At 55.1% G+C, this 13,875-nt stretch overlaps 4 protein-coding genes across 4 annotated transcripts; 3 read left to right on the top strand and 1 right to left on the bottom strand.

Annotated features, from left to right (window-relative positions):
- Nucleotides 1–202: 202 nt before the first annotated feature.
- Nucleotides 203–3,160, top strand: LTHEOB_1181 (Cystathionine beta-synthase core; the record flags this gene model as incomplete). The annotated part of the gene is made up of 7 exons (XM_035508607.1): nucleotides 203–369; nucleotides 420–961; nucleotides 1,008–1,111; nucleotides 1,160–1,312; nucleotides 1,362–1,476; nucleotides 1,526–1,617; nucleotides 1,673–3,160. The coding sequence occupies 7 exons, from the start codon at nucleotides 203–205 to the stop codon at nucleotides 3,158–3,160; spliced, it is 2,661 nt and encodes an 886-aa protein (XP_035367528.1).
- Nucleotides 3,161–4,585: 1,425 nt separating this feature from the next.
- On the top strand, nucleotides 4,586–4,909 carry LTHEOB_1180 (Set domain protein; the record flags this gene model as incomplete). The annotated part of the gene is made up of 2 exons (XM_035508596.1): nucleotides 4,586–4,655; nucleotides 4,713–4,909. The coding sequence occupies 2 exons, from the start codon at nucleotides 4,586–4,588 to the stop codon at nucleotides 4,907–4,909; spliced, it is 267 nt and encodes an 88-aa protein (XP_035367527.1).
- A 1,098-nt stretch (nucleotides 4,910–6,007) lies between these two features.
- LTHEOB_1179 (Protein phosphatase fmp31) lies at nucleotides 6,008–6,406 on the top strand (the record flags this gene model as incomplete). The annotated part of the gene is made up of 1 exon (XM_035508584.1): nucleotides 6,008–6,406. The coding sequence occupies one exon, from the start codon at nucleotides 6,008–6,010 to the stop codon at nucleotides 6,404–6,406; it is 399 nt and encodes a 132-aa protein (XP_035367526.1).
- A 5,288-nt stretch (nucleotides 6,407–11,694) lies between these two features.
- Nucleotides 11,695–13,752, bottom strand: LTHEOB_1178 (Nuclear export protein noc3; the record flags this gene model as incomplete). The annotated part of the gene is made up of 1 exon (XM_035508573.1): nucleotides 11,695–13,752. The coding sequence occupies one exon, from the start codon at nucleotides 13,750–13,752 to the stop codon at nucleotides 11,695–11,697; it is 2,058 nt and encodes a 685-aa protein (XP_035367525.1).
- Nucleotides 13,753–13,875: the final 123 nt, after the last annotated feature.

Below are 13,875 nucleotides of genomic sequence, written 5' to 3'. Positions count from 1 at the left end.
TGGACAGCTGTGAAGAAGAACAAGAGCTTTGGGGCCTGGGCGGGCTTGGCGTCGCAGGGCTGAGCTCACTGCTGAGCACCAGCTCCCGCAAGGCCCCAGGCGCAATCCGCCGCGGCCAATGCGACATCGCACTCAACTCTCCGACAACCGCTCTTGAGCATGCCCGCTGCTGCCTTTGCGCCAGCAGCAGCCCTCCTCCCCCATGTCCGCCTCCGCCAGCTCCCGCGACAATAGCCATCCCTACGCCGAAGCTTCGCAGAGTCGCAGCCGCACGCCCTCCGGCCACTCAACGCCCCACGAACGCCAGGCTAGCGATGACGAAACGAACCTGCTCGACGACGACCCTCTGGGCCCCGGCTTGCAGGAGCAGTGCGATCCCTCTCCCAGGCTCCTCGCGCGTCACCCGCTGACCCCCGCAGGGTGTCCTTCAAGCGCCGTAACAAGAGCCTGAGCTCCAATGGCATCACGCTCTCCGCACTCCCCAAGCTGTTCACCTCGCGCCAGTCCACACCCATCCAGCGCCCCTCCTCGTCGCGCGCCGAGCACCGTCGCATACGCAGCAATTCTGTCCTCGACAACCCCGACGGTAACCTGGTCGACGACTCACACGATGCGAAGGATTCGTCGGGTGTTGATTGGTACATCGAGGGTCCCGGCCGCCGCGTAGGTTACGACGACCTCACAGCTATCGATTGGATCTTTGAATACGCCAAGGAGCGCCAGCGCCTGCGCTTGCTGCACGCCGGCGCATCAGGCGTCCTGGGCCAGCTCAAGCAGATTGGGGACGCGAGTCAGATCTGGATCGTGCTGATCCTGACAGGTCTGGCAAGCGGATTGGTCTCCGCCTGCATCGATGTTGTGAGTGACTGGCTAGGCGACCTGAAGACGGGATATTGCAAGAACGAGGGTGGAGACGGCAAGTTCTACTTGCATAGGAACTTCTGCTGCTGGGGATACGCAGGTATGCAGATCCATCTCTTGCTGTCTGCGTCGCTGACACCTCGCAGAACTGGCGCAGTGCGCCGACTGGCATCCCTGGAGTAGTGCTCTTGGCGCCACCTCCAAGTCCGGCAGCTACATCGTCGAATACCTCTTCTTCATTATTTTCTCTGTACGTCATAAGCCAGCGATGCGCCGCTATGTTGCTGACGATTGACAGGTCCTATTTGCAGCATGTGCCACTATCTTGGTCAAACACCACGCCATTTACGCCAAACATAGCGGCATCCCTGAGATTAAGACCGTTTTGGGTGGTTTTGTCATACGCTACTTCATGGGCGGCTGGACCTTGATCATCAAGTCCCTCGGCCTAGTACGTCCCTGCATTGCAATGCGATTGCATTTGGCTAATAATAAATCAGTGTCTCTCTGTAGCTTCCGGGCTGTGGGTTGGCAAAGAAGGTCCCTTGGTCCATGTCGCCTGCTGCTTCGCGAATCTTTTCATGAAATTCTTCAAAAATCTCAATGGCAACGAAGGTTAGCTCCATGCTCCTTCAATTAACTCCATCTACTAACAATCTTACAGCACGTAAACGGGAGGTACTTTCTGCGGCTGCCGCTGCTGGTATTTCAGTGGCTTTCGGAGCTCCCGTTGGAGGTGTGCTTTTCAGTCTTGAGGTACGTTCAACCCCAAACTTCAACCTCCACGTAGCCTTCCCGCTCACTGTTTCAGACTCTGTCCTATTACTTCCCAGACAAAACTATGTGGCAGAGCTTCGTCTGCGCCATGACCGGCGCAGTCGCTCTCCACTGGTTCGATCCGTTCCGAACGAACAAGCTTGTCATGTACCAAGTCACCTACCATTCGGGATGGCATGGGTTCGAGATGGTCCCCTACGCCATCATCGGTATCCTTGGCGGTCTTTACGGCGGCTTCTTGATCAAGTTGAACCTTAAGATAGCCGAGAGACGACGCGACAGCCCCTTCTTTAACGGACCAATTCGTGAAGTGGTTGCCGTCAGCCTCGTCACGGCCTTGATCAACTTCCCCATCAAGTTCATGCGCGCGCAGGCCACAGAACTGCTTTACGTGCTCTTTGCCGAGTGCCGAGACATCATGGATGACCAGCTCGGCCTCTGCAAGGCAGGAAAAGCCAATACCGAAGTTATCTCTCTCCTGATTGTCTCCGCTATTCTCGGAGTTATCCTTGCAGCGGTCAGTTTCGGACTTATGATCCCTGCTGGTATTCTTCTTCCTTCAATGGCCATCGGGGCCCTCTACGGACGCGCCGTGGGACTCATTGTCCGAGTCATGCACATGTCGCACAAGAACAAATTTCCGTTCACTGCGTGTGAACCTGACGTACCGTGCATTACTCCAGGCACTTACGCGATTATTGGCGCCGCTTCTGCCATCGGCGGAGCGACGCGCATGACGGTCTCGATCGTGGTCATCATGTTTGAGCTGACGGGAGCGCTCACGTACGTGCTGCCCATCATGATCGCTGTCATGATCAGCAAATGGGTCGGCGACGCGATTTCACCGCGTGGCATCTACGAAGCCTGGATTCACTTCAACGGATACCCATTCTTGGACAACCGCGATGACGACGGCTCGTCAGTTCCCGACGTGCCGGCGTCACAGGTTATGACCCGTATCGAGGACCTTGTCGTGATTACGGCGACCGGACACACGATCGAGAGCCTGCGTAGCTTGCTGTCACAGCACTCGTTCCGCGGCTTCCCCATTATTGATAACCCACGCGACGCATTACTCCTCGGGTATATTTCACGTACAGAGCTCGCGTATGCACTTTCGGTGGCGATATCGTCGCCTCGCAACCTCTCGGTGGACACGGAGGCGTTCTTCGCCCACCAGCCCCTCTCTGATCCGACAACCAGCCTCGATCTTCGGCCGTGGATGGACCAGACACCGATCACGCTCAATGCGCAAACCAGCCTCCAGCTGACGGTGAGCATGTTCTCCAAGCTGGGGCTGCGCTACGTCATCTTCGTCGAGAAGGGCTGCCTTCGCGGTCTCCTGACGAAGAAGGACGTGTGGTTCGTGCTGAACGGCGAGGGCGAGATCAGGGAGTCGGGAAACATCGTCGGGCGGGCCTCGCTGAGGGCGGAGGGGTTTGCGGCGGAGGAGAGGGGGCTGCTGGGCGCTGATGAGGACGAGGACGAGGAGAATGGCGATAGAGCACACGGCCTTGGTTAAGGGGGGGCCGGCTTGTATGGTTGGGTGTTTTTTTTTTTCTTGTAGGAATATGGGCTTCAAGGCAACGGATTGGTTGATAGAGGTTTTTTCCTGTTGCATAGAGTAAACGTGGGATACACGGCGGTCTTAGTCACGCAGGTAAGAACACGTGCATTATTATTTTTCTAGCAAGGCTGGTGCGGGTGGCTTGCTACCCCAAAGCGTGCAAGTGGTGGAATAACGTTGACGGCAGGAGGCGCACAAGGTCGTCGGGTCGGCCCGGACGAAGTCTATGCGCAAGGCAGGGTCCTCCGCCGGCCAAGAGCAGAAGAGCGCGCTGAAACATGACAGAAGGAGAGGCGGTCGAAGGAGAACAATCCTGGTGTGGGATCTCTCGATGATTCTCAGAATCTCGTCGGGTCGGCGACGGGCAGATCCACCATCGAGAGAAATGCGGGCCCTTTCTCTGGATCCTCTCCCCCCTTCGCGGAAGACCGCGTGGAGTCTCGTGTCTCTGTTTGCAGCCGCAGCGAGAAATGTCCGAGTGCGATGGGGCCTTCATGAAACGATTTTGCGTCGCAAGCTCGCATGTGCAACAGTGCGACTTAAAGTGCGTAGTCCCACGGCCGGGCCAGAGGAGCGGGAATGGGCATTCTCGAACCGTGGATGAAGACAGTCCGAGGGAAGGTCAGCAAATCAGGAGGCCTCAGGCATCAGATCGTTCGCTCTTGGACAAGGGTGGGCGGAGGCATTATTTGCCGCTGGCGGAAGCCGCCGGCGGTCACCCCACGATCGAGTGCTGATCTGGTGATACGGGGCCAAGCTGGATCAAGTGGGGTGGGGCAGCCATCGCTCCACTTCAAGCAATCCAGGGTGCAAGAATGACGCTGCCGTCATTCGTCGCTGCTAGATTCCGAGCTATCTTCGTGCAGGTGGAGCACAATGCGCGCTGTCAGGTTGTCTGCACGGGAAGACGAGGAAACCGTGAGGGGCCCGAGTTCTGAGGGGGGCTGCGTGTCGCGTGCGGAGGTGGCGCCAGCCTGCAGGGCACGCAGCGCATCAGACGACCGTAGCCCGACCATGATTTCACTCCACTGAAAATCGCCCAGTCAAGGGCGGTATATCAGTTGGACCTTCTCCGCACTTTGTTACAGCCCTGCAAATTAATCCAAGCACGACACACAACCAAGCGACATCTGTCAGCGGATACCTATACTCACCAACCAATCATTGTGCCGAGGATACCGAGGTCGTCCAAGCTACACTCCGTCTCCTTAAAGAAGGCACACAGCCACATTCCCGGATATCCACGCATTAAACCCGCTCGATTCCTCCAAGAGAAGCTTAGCTGTTATGGCTCCCAACGCTCCGCGTCCCTTCACCACCTCCGCCCGCGTCCACCCCGCTCTCTCCTTCCATCAACCGCACCACGCCCCTCTCCCCAAGATGACTGCTCCTGCGCCTGCGAGCCGCCTGGGACGCTTTTTCCTGCCCGTGACCGGACTTCTATTCATCGGTACGTCCTCCACCCCGACCACGTCTCAACATTTCAATTCGTCTTACTGATGTGAAGGCCCGGTGATCGCAGGCGCAGCAGCAACCAACTACCTCGACAAGCGCTACTCGCCAACCCACACCACCGGCCTGTCCGCCACCGAGGCGCGCGCCCTGCGCCAGCGCGAGCAGAACGCCGCCTTGATGTCTGCCTACGGCGACCGCGAATCGCTCGAGGACGTGCAGCGAGCCATGGAACTCTATGAGGTGCAGTGATACCATACCTCCTCCCCTTTTACACCTAATTCCCTCCTCCTCCGAAACCTGGATACGCTATTCTACCTCGCGAACTCCACGGATTGCAACCGGATGGCACACCTCCCTCTCTCTCTTCCTTTTTGTCGATGATTGGCTCATTTCTAATATTCTTTGCGACCGTTTGACTTACGATCAGTGTTCTTTCTTTTTCTTCTTACAGGCCGCGAGGAAATGAGTTCTATCACCATCATCGACAAAAAATCCGTTCTCTTCTTGCAACTTTATACCCCTTCCCGGTTAGGGGCACAGCAATTTGATGGCATTTCGTGGAGGAGTTTTCTTCTGGTGGGGAAAAGGGCGGGATGGGGACAAGCCCTCGCAGGCATACAATCGGCGTTGATCTTCGGTGTGAAATTTCTGGCATGAGGCATGGGACGGCGTTTTTTGAGGGGACACGGAGTCCTGTTACTCGGATATCCCCAGCTCGTGTGGAGCAATTGCTGTTTCTGGATACGAAATGAATTATTATCAATAATCCTGGGTGTCGAAAGTGGCTTCGTGCTTGATATCAACGTGTTAGCTTGTTGCTTCTTGTTTTCTGTTGAAGCCCGACTTCTTCAATTGCGTAATGTGGTGAGCGTTTTGAGGCTAGCAAGGTGGTTCGTGCCTCCAGCGCGGGTAGAACCGGGTGACAACTCTAGACATTACCCGGCCAAGCATCGTGGAATTGAAGTCGGGAGCGGATGCGGTAGTTCAGCTGCTGCGTGTCTTTATCCGAGATGTTGATGCGGCATTGGCAATGCATAAAATCGAGTAAAAGATTAGCCGAGCGTAAAACAACGGAAAACAACGGAAAAACATCTTGCATCTCTTCTTGAGATGCTACACCGAAGTTTTTCCGAATGGTGTTGAGTCGGGGGCGGATATCCACCACAGCCGTCTCGAAACCAGGTTCTTTCCAGCCATAGTATGCGGGATGGAGCTAAGCTCAGGCGGATGAGGTCATGGAGGAAAGCGCGGAGCAGGAGCGACTTTCGGAGTTGCCTCCGCCCGGCATTACGCCGAAACGTGACGTGAAGCCAGACTCAACTTCAACGACACCCCATCGTCTCTCTCATGCCACAGCTGAATCCAGCCGCCAACATGCCTGCTTCACTGCTTGTCGATGTCCGGACGCCTGCCGAATTCGCCACAGGCTTTCTGGACGACGCTATCAACATCGAGTACCAAGACATTGACCAGCTTGCCCGCCGACCTGGCGTCTCCAAGCAGGACGACATAACCTTGTACTGCCGCTCTGGGCGCCGCTCGGCCATTGCCCTCGACACTCTGAGGTCGCTAGGCTTCGAAAACGTCCGCGACATTGGCAGCTTCGAGTCTGCCCAGGAAACGCTTCGCCGCGAGAAAGAGGAAAAGGCCGCAGCCCAGCTCCAGCACCCACCCGCTTCGCCTTCCAAGCAATCGCTCGAGGGGTCCCACAAAGCCCTTCTGGATGGACTGCGTGCTTTGGATTGATTCCTCCTGTTTCATCGTATGCAAGAGGCATGGATCCAATACGCCGTTGTCTGAACAGCCAACTGCATGTGCACGGGGCGCACCTAGCCGCTTTCCGCTCACCTCCCTGACGACCCTTCGAGATCTGCAGCAGCCAGCTCACCGCGCTGCCCATGTACCACTACTACTCCAGGTACTTGGCCGTCATCGTGTCGGAAAACGCTCACCGACCTCTTGTCCGCTGACCTTCTGCAGCTGCAATTCCATGCTTTCTTCGTACCTCAGCTCTTCCACCTTGATCGTGTGTACCATGCTTGCTGCAGCTCGCCGGTATTGGTCATCAACCCTACCCTGGCCTCTCCTCCTGATTCGCTCATCCCCCAGTCGCCAAGGTTCTGCAGCACCCCTATCTTTCATTTGTGTGCCGCACACTGTTGATTCCGCATACGACTGCGAGGTCAGCAGACGGTGTACTCCCTGCGATTCGTTTTCTGCAGCCCTGCTGTTTTCCTCACCGGCGGGCCCCATTCTTCGTTACATCCGATGTTCCCTAGCGCTCTTGTTCCACTCCATACCAGCTTCCTTGATACCAAAGCCGCTCCGATGCCTCCAGCAGCAGGGTCCTACCCTCTCTTCTCATTGTTCCATACCCTTGGCGACCCTTCTGACAGTCTAACAGGCCGGGCTTCCCATCTGCAAACCGACGGATCCGATGTTGATGGTTGCATCAACCCTAAAATCTCATGACGACTCGTTCCACAAAAGACTTGTCAACAACCCCTTGTCGCATGATCCGGAAGACTTCCGCTGCTAGGTCGTTGGTTGGAGCCGTCATCTGTTTCAGCTTCCGATATGCTGCCGACTTCGTTCGAATGGCCCTTCCGGGATGCCGCGCCCTTGTTGACCAACACCCACAGAAGCTGAAGGATGCAGGTACGTGCCCGCTGTGCGTTTCTTCACGACGCAAGAGACAGGGCTACTGCCCTTTTCAATTGGAAGAGGCAGGTGTCCGGACCGCGCCTTGTGTAACCTCAGCAACTTCTGATTACTGAACCGCATGGCCTTGCAGCCCTCACCAGCCCTAGTACCACTTTAACACCCTTGTTCTGTGTGACCCGCCTTTGACCACCCATTTCCTTCAACCACGATTTTCCACCTGTTCCTGCAGCTTTTTTTCCATTTTGAGCCCGGCCCCTGTGGTGTACGATGCCCGTCGAGGACCTGGCATGTAGAACGGTCTCATCCGGGGCTCTGGGTGTCCTGAACCATGGTTGACATCCAGGAGTGCCGAGAGATTCGTCATGCACGCCAAGCGTCAGCGTGCGACCTATGAGGTTACACAACATGAGGCCTGATATCCGTATGCAGTACCGTGCTTTGTCAGAGGAGACTTGTCACAGCCGGGCCAACTCTCTTTCGACTCCATGCCAGGACACGCACTCGGCCTTATTCTATTCAAAATTTGGTCAAGATTCATCAGCAAAGAGGCCAGTTGCTCATCTGCACGTTAAGAGGAAGCAACAGATATCTATAGCCAGTCCTATCATCTCTACTGTGCAGGGCCCGACATCAGCCAGCCGCTGCTCGCCATCGGCATTGACAAGAGTCCCGAAGCCGATCAATCGTCATGCACAACAGTCCGGCCACGCGACACTGTACGAATACTGCACGCATTTGGAGGGTAGCACATTTCACAGCCAGCTGTCCTACCCCGGGATCCGGAAAACCTAGAATGCCCCTTCGAAGATGCGTCATGCAGTTCTTCGCTAAGCTCACACGCAAGCTAGAGTACAGCATGCTGGTTCAGGGTGTGCCCTGATCAATGCTTCACACGGGTACCCGCATTGTGAATATTGTGGCCGCTTGGCAGTGCCACGACGTCATGTGGATTCTCCTGTCAGGGCGGCGTGTGACAAAATTACCTTCTTTGGCAGGCCAACCAGTCGGAACAAATGCAGGGCAGATCCGCAAGCCACCGCACATGGACTCGGCAAGGTTGAACCGTGGATGGCCATTATCGTGGCGTTTTCCTTGACAGCGAAGCGGACAGACCCATCTGGATTCCAATAAAAAAGCATCTACCCGTGCCTGCACGAAAATAAATACCGTCAGATCTGCATGGCAACCGCCAGCCCTCAGCTGATGCTCGCATTAGGTCTGTGCCATCCCAAGACATGAGCATCATTGCTACAGAATGCGATTCCTGCAGCTTCTCTTTCATCCTCGACCATGGTTCAGAATGCCTGAGATAAGAAATGACTCACAGGTGCATCAGCCTTCAAAGGGGTGGCGCTTCCAACCATCCGTCTCACAGAGGCTGCTTGGTCGCGTCACGAGATCAGCTCAGAGCGACGTCAGCACTGCGGGAAGCCGTGCCGCGCGTTCTGGGCTCAGCATTTCTTCTCGTCCGCACAGATGCAGCAAGCCGACCCATTATCGTCACAATCTCGCGTCGAATGAGGAGACGTCCGTCTGCCAGCCTCTTTCGCGAGTGATGGCGTTGCTGCTGCCAACGGTCGTGGGTGGCTCATGACGGGTTGCCGCCTAAACTCCTTGCTGCGGCCAACCACATGCGAACCGCGGCGGGGGCGGAAACCTCAACGTTCAGCTACCTCGTCTCGGAGAAATTAAAAAGCAACGACAATTAGATCACCGCCTCGCCTCAACGGCTCAGCTACATAACACATGACGACCTCTACCATGTAACTGCATGTTTCACAATAGAGCAGCGTGTGTTGCGCGCAGCAGTACAACAGTTGTAGGGGCTCACCGCGGATAGGCAGCCCCATCCATTCCTTCAGGCGCCCCGAGCTTTTCTTTGCTTTTTCTTCGACAAGCATCTTCGAAACGAGATGTTTCTTCCTTCCCGCATCCCGCCCCCCGCCTCCCTTCTGGCACGATGACTGTGAGATCCGCATACTACTGTCGTGCCACACATCCTGAGGCTTGAATTGACACGGAAGGAGGCGGAAGGAAGCCGATCTCCCCGAGACCGTTGTGGACGCCTCCCGCGGGCGCCAACAGCGGTGTGGTTGGCCCTATGAATTTTCTTTTTTTGATTCCTCCGTGCTCGAAACGGTGGGCATGCAGCGCGTTGAAGCGTGCAGAATTGGTTCGTAACTCCTGCAGGTCAGCCTTTCCAGATGGGCACCGCTGGGGGTGGTTTGGCTTACGGGCATCTTGACTTCTTCGAGGGGCGTCAAAGGGGCGATCGAGGGCAGGCCCGTTTTCAAAAGTGAACACAGCGTCGTGTGTGATTGCGACTTGCGTCTAGGGCAGGGGAATCTATCTAGTCAGCGAAGTGTTTTGCCCTTGAGGGGCATTGGTGTTTAATCACCCTTGAGGTCAATATCTGACCCCTACTCTCATCAATGGCAACACATCGACCGAAGCCGATCCCTATTAATCAATCAGAGACTGACAAGTTCGATCGTCCCCCCGGTATCGTAGTAGATTCCTGCAGCGATCGGATCTGATGCCTGCTTGGGGCTGTGTGAGAAGCACTGCTGGCGTGTCACCTCGACGAGAGTGCAAAGCAGAGCACGGCCGTGCCTGCTGCTGCTGCCTCTTCAAACCCTGCTTTGTCTTTTTCGTCCTGCTTTTTTGGCACCCGCTTCCCCGAGCGCAACAGTCCGTGTGATCCCGAGTCTCTTTTCGAATATTTGGATTTTTATTTTCGGTCTGCAGGAACGATGAGGCGTATGTAGCTTATTTCCATTTCTGCAGCTACGCGGGGGCTTCGTTTCCGTGGCCGTTATTCTCTAGCGCGGCCCGGGGGGGCCTCCCTGCCGCAAGGCAGAGAGGAAGGGAAAGAATAGATTGGGGGATTTGGGGGCGAAGCAGAAGACTGGCTGGAAGAGGGTGGGGGGGAATCGAAAACGCGTCCGCCGGGACCCGGCCTCGTCAGCCTCACTTTTTTTGCGAAAGCAACAAGCAGCACGACATGTGAGGGTAATACACTCGCGAGAAAGCGCAGAGGGATCACTTCTTTTTCTTCTTTTTATCCTCTCTGTAGTCTCCCGGACGAGGTGAATGATGTACATGGTACGTAGTATGCAAGGCCGATGGCGCCATGCTGAATTGGTGCTGCTGGTTGCTGGATTCGGCAGTTTTGATTCAAGTATTTGTCTGCTTTTTGGTCGCCTTGCTGCGGTTCGCGACCGATCGGGTTTGGGCGCGCTGCGTGAAGACTTGCTACGACAGCGTCAGATACAACCGAGACCCCTAGTCGGTGCAACGCTTGTTTTGCACACCATTTGGCATTTTCGCTTGATTTTTGCTTCTTTTTTACCCTCTAACGTTCTTTATAGAGATATTGATGATAAGCAATTTGCACTCCGAGTCCTGTTTCATTTTCAGTCGTCCATTGATGTGGGTTCAGGCAGAAAGCATACCTGCGGGACGTTTGGGAGCGTGCAGGGCCTCGAGGTTGGTACTACATGATTTGTCGTTAGGGCTGAGTGCAAAGGGGAAGACTAGGCTAGAAGGCATTGTGAAGGCGCTGTTAAGTCGCAAGCTTAACTACTGTTCGATCTACTTCATGCTGGTCCGAACGAAGTGGGATGTCTCTTTGCCCATGTAATCCTTTTCTCGCTTTACGTCAATTGCAACGTAGCATTGATATGAAAGATAGATGAATAGAAAAAATAGTGTGGAAAGATCTTATAGTTCTTCAAATCACCAAAGTAAAGTTCTCTTCCTCTGACGTGTTGCCTTTTTTTTAAAAAAAAAAAAATTACCTTCTTAACTACCTATTGTAGTGTATACTCCCCGAAAGATTAGAGAGCAACTGAGCAAAATGTGCCCCAGAATTCTATGGGGAAAGAAGTAGACTGGAATCGGAAGAATTTTGACTCGTGAATTTTTGATGTCGATGCATATTCGAAAGATAGAAACTCGTGATGAGAAAACAAAAATCCGGGTTTCCTTCAAAAGCATTAAAATAAAACCGAAATGAAAAAAGTAGACGACACGAACCATGCCAGCGTAGTTGGGATTGTCTTTGGTAAAATAGCCTCAAGTCTTCAGTATTAGATTAAGGAACAAAGGCTGATTTGCTATGAACTTTCATCAATACCCCCGGATCGTCCACGCAACCCATTAAACCAAACGAGTATGTAAACAGACAAACAAGATTTAATCGTCACTGTAGAGCGCCAGCACGAGAACCAGTAGAACGTCGCAAAACGTAGCATCGATTTTTTTAGACGCCACATATATATATATGTCAGGCGAGAAAATAATTCTTGGTATCTAGCATACACAACATCCACACATATCCACACCGAACCCAAACTCCAAACTTCCGTCTACTTCGTCCCCTCCACAACCCCCTTCTCAATCGCCGCCAGCCCCTCTCTCACATCCGGGCAGAAATGCCACCTCAGAATCTCGCCCTCCCACACCGTCGTCGCGAAGGGGTTACTACTCTCGATCTCCATGCCCAGTGGGTTGAAGACGCCGTCGCCCTTGCGCTCTTCCGTGTGCCACAGCGGGGCGATCTTCCTGCCGTGCACCTTGGCGACCTTGGACAACAGAGACACCATGGCGAGGCAGGACTTCTCGGGGAGGTGGAGAGACGCGGTCATGAGCTGCTTGGAGAAGGCGGCGACGCGCATGGGCGGGACGGCGCGGATGGCGGTGGCTGGGAGGAGGACGGAGGAGAGGGAGCGGAGGAGGAGGACGGTGGTGGTCTGGACATTGACTTTGTTGGTGGGAGCGGAAGAAGAGGCGGATTGATGGGCGTGTGGGTTGTTCGGGTCGGGAAGGTGGAGTGAGTTTGCGCCGAGCTCGATGTCCGGGTTGAGGCTGACGGGGTACAAGGTACGGTAAAGGTGGGTGATGAAGAAGTTGAGGTCCAGGTGTAGGGTGGAGGCTGCTTTGCTGGCATCCTGGCCCTGTAGGAGGGCGAAGGCTGTTATGACGCAGAGAAGCGATTCGCGCGTGGCGTTGCGGGCGCCGATGGAGTTTTCATCATCCTCATCATCCTCCTCATCTTGATCTTGAAGGCTCTCAGCATCATTGATCAGGTCCTTCAGTGCTTCAAGGATGTCGCCGAAGAAGTCTTGGTTAATGAGGTGTGCGTAGCGGGCGAGACCCTCAAGCACGGCACCCATCAGAGACGGACTCCGGGATTTGAGGATGCGGAAGTAGGCGACAAAGACGAGTTTGAGCGTCTCGGCCTGCATTCTGTCGCGCTCCTCGTGGCTTACTGCAGCATCGGCCTCCTTCATCTCCTTCTCGATGGCCTTTTGCTCCTTCATGATCTTGCGTTGCTTCTTGGTGCGGAACTCGCGCTTCTCCTTGGGTTTCTTGCCCTTTGGCTGGTCTTCTTCCGGCTTGTCAATCCTATCATACGAACCCTTGGAGGAGAACTCGGAAAGGAGACGCAGATGCAAGAAGGTGTTAAGAACACTCTCGTGAACGTTGTAGTTGCGGCCCTTGAGCATTTTCGTGATCATGGTGACGGCATCCAGGGAGACATTGCCATCTTCATCATCCTCGAAGACCTTCTCCAATGTTTCCCTACACCTAACGAAGTCGCCGTCGATGGACCTGGTGCTCAGCTTGTCGACGAGGATCTTTATGATGTCTCCGCGGAAGTTGAAATGAGGCACAGAGGTCAAAAGGTTGCAAGCACAGCTGATGGCAACAGTCGCCAGGCCGGCGATACTGTCCGAGGAACCGGGCTTGCTGCCTTTGGCGCATTGAGCCAGATCACGGACGTAGTCCTGGTATCCATGGACGATAGCCTGCTCGAAGTTGCGCAGACGGCGGACTTCTTTGGAGAGCTTCTCCTTCAGCGCATCATCAGTCAGAGGGCGTATCCTGTATCCGGGGATGATATCCTTGTAGACGGCAGCCTGGGTGGCGAGGGCTAGCTTCTTGACGGTGACATTGTCGGAGCTGGCGAGCTCGGCCAGCTGCTTCAGCACGCCAACATGCTCCTCAGGGTCCTCGTTGATCAGCTCGGCCAGTCGCGCAAGCTCCTCTTTAGCTTCCATAATCTGCTGACGAGCTGATTTCTTTGGAGCCTCAACGACAACCTCGTCCTCTTCGCCCTCATCTTCCTCGCTGTCCTCGTCGCTGCTGGTTCCGAGAAAGCTGTCGTCGTCGTCTCCCTCGACTTTCTCAGGCTCTGCGACGTGGACCTGCTCTATGCGACCATCCTGAGTCTTTATAGGCAGGCGATTGGCCTCCTTCTTCTTGTTCAACGAGCGCGGGCGGTTTTCGTAATCCTGCTCGAGGTCCCACTTCGAGTTGGCAAAGCTGGATTTGGCGAGAGAGCGGTTGGGCGAGTCGCTGGCGGAGTCGTCATCGTCGGGAGGCGACAAGCGCCGTCTCTTAGCAGCAGGCAGGCGGGCCATTGCGGACGGGGGAGCGGGGAGAAAAGATGTTCGCGGTGCTGCGGGATGCTTGGAGCGCGGGCCCAGGAATTTTTTGGACGCGGGTCGGCGAATTGCTGGCGCCAAGCCCCGACAAAAAGTTCA

This window comes from Lasiodiplodia theobromae (genome assembly GCF_012971845.1).
Source record: "Lasiodiplodia theobromae strain AM2As chromosome Unknown scaffold_3, whole genome shotgun sequence".
NCBI classification, from domain to species: domain Eukaryota; kingdom Fungi; phylum Ascomycota; class Dothideomycetes; order Botryosphaeriales; family Botryosphaeriaceae; genus Lasiodiplodia; species Lasiodiplodia theobromae.
This window is presented reverse-complemented; position numbering and strand designations above follow the sequence as displayed.